We start from the raw sequence: 3,845 nt of genomic DNA, 5'->3' as shown, positions 1-3,845 counted from the left end.
AATTTTATAAGCCCACGATTCAGCAAAATGCGCACATTACAGAGGATCGTTAGATAGATTACTACAAACTTCCTTGTAAAAGCCTAACAAAAAATTTGGTATATCACCATTTACTGTCACTGACCGTTCATTCACTACACATTTGATGTGATTTAGATCAATATAATAAAAATAATGTTTATAATAATTATTGTAAAATGGTTGCCTAAACAATTTTTACTGAAAGGAGGTGTGGAAGATGTAAGTAATACGAGTTTATTATTTATATGTTATTTATCAATTACACGAAAACAGTGTATTAAAAAAAAAAAAAAACAGAAATATTGACTGATGAATATGTACATGTACAGATGATAGGTGGTGCAACAGCAACATGCATTAATCTTTGCATTATCGGTTTAACTAATAGAACATGTTTGTTTTTTGTTGTGTATTGAAGGACTAACCGGAACCTCGGGTGCCTCCGCCAGCCCCAAAACCAACTGATGCGCCAAAACCACCTTGCGCTCCAAAACCAGCCCCTCTTCTATAAGTCTGTTCTGAGGTTCCAGATGCCCCACCGACTCCAGCACCAATTCCAAAACCAGCATTAGCTCCGAAACCAGTTTGAGTTCCGAAACCACTGCTTTGTCGTTTTTCACGTACTGTTTGCAATTGTTTTCCTCCAGCTCCACCCTCAGCCTCTCTACCTACTTCAAAATTAGCTTCTCCACCAAATCCGGTCTGCACTTCGCCAAAATCATTCCTTTGTCGTTTTGCACGTTCAGTTCGTAACGGTTTCCCTTCAGCTCCAGCTGCAGTCCCTCTACTTACTTCAAAACTGGCTTCTCCACCAAATCCAGTCTGCGCTCCGTCGAAACCATTGTTTTGTTGTTTTGCTCGTTCTGTTCTTAACAGGTTCCCTTCATTTCCAGCTGCAGCCCCTCCACTTACTTCAAATCTGGCTTCTCCACCAAATCCAATCTGCGCTCCGTCGAAACCATTGCTTTGCTGTTTTGCTCGTTCTGTTCTTAACGGTTTCCGTTCAGCTCCAGCTCCAGCGCCCCCACCTACGCCAAAACCAGCATTTGCTCCGAAACCACTGCTTTGTAGTTTTTGAAGCACTGTTTGTAATTGTTTTCCACCAGCTCCAGCGCCTGCACGTTCTTCAAAACTAGCTTGTCCACCAAATCCAGTTTGCGCTCCGCCGAAACCATTGCTTTGTCGTTTGTCACGTACTGTTTGCAATTGTTTTCCTCCAGCTCGGCCTCCAACGCCTCCATCTATTCCAAAACCAGCATTTGCTCCCAAACCACTGCTTTGTTGTTTTTCACGTACTGTGTGTAATTGTTTTCCTCCAGCTTGGCCTCCAACGCCTCCATCTACTCCAAAACCAGGTTCTCCGCCAAATCTACCAACATCACTGCTTTGTCGTTTCGGTCGTATTGAATACAAATAGGTGCCATCGACCCCTGCTACTCCACTAGTTTCATAGCCTACAGACGCTTTATATCCAGTTTGAGTTCCCAAGCCCTCCGTCTGGCGTTTAGATCTGAACTCCCAATTATTTGTTTCAATTGGTTGATTTGTCAATTCCACTGGTTTATTAACAGGGCGATTGACACTGGATTCACTACTCTTCTTGGAAGACTCCCACAAAGAATCTGTTGGCTGGTAGTGAAGTTTAATTAAATTGTGCAGATGTTCTGTACGACTATCGGCAGGTGCAGAAGTTAATGCCGCTTTCATTGCATTGGACTTTTCTGGAATATAGAGTTTCCAATAGTGCTTGATGACCTCTCAGTATCAAATATTTCACTTTTGTCTTACCCGTTGCAATTGCATCAGACATCATAATGCTGGGACTGCTTCCAGTTTTAACAACGTCCGAGTTTAATATTTTCCGTTCAAATAATTCATTATGCAAAGCATTAGTTGTCGAAAGCGAAACCTAAAACGTGTTATAGGCTTACATTAAAATATTGTAACGCAAGAAAAAAAAGAGGTTTTTTCCATCCATTAGTTTAGCACTTAAAATTTAAAGGAATTGAAACTCACCAGCGCTATGAAGCGTATAATATTGTAGACTGTATTTCTTAGGTTGGCTCCCATTGCCGCAACTGGTTATTCGTAAACGACATCCTTATTTATATGTGTCATGTAAAACGCATTACCATTTTTTTACTCTGAAGAATCTAATTCACATTTTCACAGGAAACAATTACATTTCAATTACCGGTCGAAAAAAAAACCTTACGCAACTACTCAATGCTCATTTAACTGCTGGTTCATTCTGCGCGTGAATTTAATGTTATTTTTAAAGTAAAAAACAATATTGACGGCAAAACAAAATAATATGTTAGAGATAGCAAACAAACGCTTGCAACTGGTGGCGACGGGTTAATAATATAATTATTTCGTCCCGATCGATTTAGCAATAATATTACATGAGGTGCATTGCAGAACTAATTCAAACAAAAGCAATAATTCCTAATGAACATCGATCTTCAAGTTCCAAATAGATTGATGGCCTATAATAATCAAAAAATTCATTAGCATGACTTGATAATACTGTAATTTTTATTTTTCTTCAATAGATTGTTATTAAAAATTGATTGTCTCATCACCCGCTGTATTCCACTGATGGAAACAACCAAAAACTCACTTTCATAAAAAGTTTTATTGTATTTGTTGTTATTTGTTTACATGAATCGATTTCGAGGTGCTGCCCCCGTTCTTCAGCTCTTTTCTCAACGTGTAGGTATATACCCTGAGACAATTTTTCTGCATTTAGTCTTGTCCTCGATTTTTTGCACCAGTTTTCGATAAGCTCAAGGTGTTAGAAGTTGGAGGTTGTTTAAATAGGATTCGAGTTAGAGGACCATCGTGATCGACTCTTTGACCAGAGCAAACATATTTATCAGCCCGCTTCGGATTACAGATTGTTTACAGTGTAGTGAAAAATTGAAGGAGTCATATAAATCATTTTGTTTTTTCTTTTATTATGTTTAATTTTATTCTTGACATTTTTTATTTTTAGCTAATACGGGGGGAAGAGGTTTTTTAAACTTTTGTGTTTACATTTTAGAAACACGTCAGCACAAAGCGGGGGAAAGAGCCCCCATTGGTGTAGCTGCCCCACAAAAAGCAAAAAATATCGCACCCTGACAACAAGATTATAGAGCATTTATAAATAACATTGACACAGTGTTTTTAAAAGACTACTCGAAGTTCGCTCAACAATTAGTACAGGTGGAATTTATAGCAGGCATGGCTGAAATCTATCCATAGGCCTGTGGGGGAGTTATATGCATAGAATTGGATTAAGCACTTCCCCTATCTGCCCAAAATGCTACAGTTCATCAAATCCCAGTCACTTAATATTAGAATGCCCAGAGAATGATAACCAGAGGAAATAATTATTGGATGTGAATGATTTGTATAGGGACCCCAGTATGTTTGGGCCCAATAAGTCTTAAAACGCTGTTTGTCCGGGAGATGGAAGTACACCCTACTAAAATAATGAAGATATTACTTTTAAAAAATCATATGCCAATATTTCCAAAGCAAAAACAAGAGTCAGAGGACAAAATTGCGGCATCTTTCGCGTGGGTGGTTAGAATTATGGTGTATACGTAGGAAAGCAGTATAAATGTTATAAATTATTGGACCATGTTGTATAAATGTTATGTCCCTTTTAGGACGCCAGCTTCTATCGGTCAGACTTCCGAAAACACCCTGCCACATTCCACTCTGAAGCATTTCTAATTTCTAGATTAGGTAATAAGGAGTGGGCAGAAAGCGTTTACGTTTTGCTTAGAAAGAGAAAAACATTCTTAAAGAATTTTTTTTTAGGCGTAACATTG

General features: G+C 38.5%; 1 protein-coding gene across 1 annotated transcript; it reads right to left on the bottom strand.

Moving 5' to 3' along the window:
• Positions 1-228: 228 nt before the first annotated feature.
• On the bottom strand, positions 229-2,093 carry LOC106672744 (glycine-rich cell wall structural protein-like). The gene is made up of 3 exons (XM_014404402.2): positions 2,038-2,093; positions 1,810-1,930; positions 229-1,742 (listed from the first exon to the last, which is right to left on the bottom strand). The coding sequence occupies exons 1-3, from the start codon at positions 2,089-2,091 to the stop codon at positions 442-444; spliced, it is 1,476 nt and encodes a 491-aa protein (XP_014259888.1). The 5' UTR covers positions 2,092-2,093; the 3' UTR covers positions 229-441.
• Between the last annotated feature and the right edge of the window lie 1,752 nt (positions 2,094-3,845).

This window comes from Cimex lectularius, unplaced genomic scaffold (assembly GCF_000648675.2).
Source record: "Cimex lectularius strain Harlan isolate CLEC.00 unplaced genomic scaffold, Clec_2.1 scaffold275, whole genome shotgun sequence".
Lineage (NCBI taxonomy): Eukaryota > Metazoa > Arthropoda > Insecta > Hemiptera > Cimicidae > Cimex > Cimex lectularius.
Note: the sequence above shows the minus strand (reverse complement) of the source record. Positions and strands in the feature narration are given on the sequence as shown.

Excerpts from the sequence above, each read along its gene's own strand:
- LOC106672744 (XM_014404402.2), bottom strand. The coding sequence starts at position 2,091 with ATGGGAGCCAACCTAAGAAATACAGTCTACAATATTATACGCTTCATA. Across the intron at positions 1,931-2,037 it reads TTATACGCTTCATAGCGCTG|GTTTCGCTTTCGACAACTAA; the intron begins GTGAGTTTCAAT and ends AACACGTTTTAG. Across the intron at positions 1,743-1,809 it reads GTCTGATGCAATTGCAACGG|AAAAGTCCAATGCAATGAAA; the intron begins GTAAGACAAAAG and ends TCTATATTCCAG.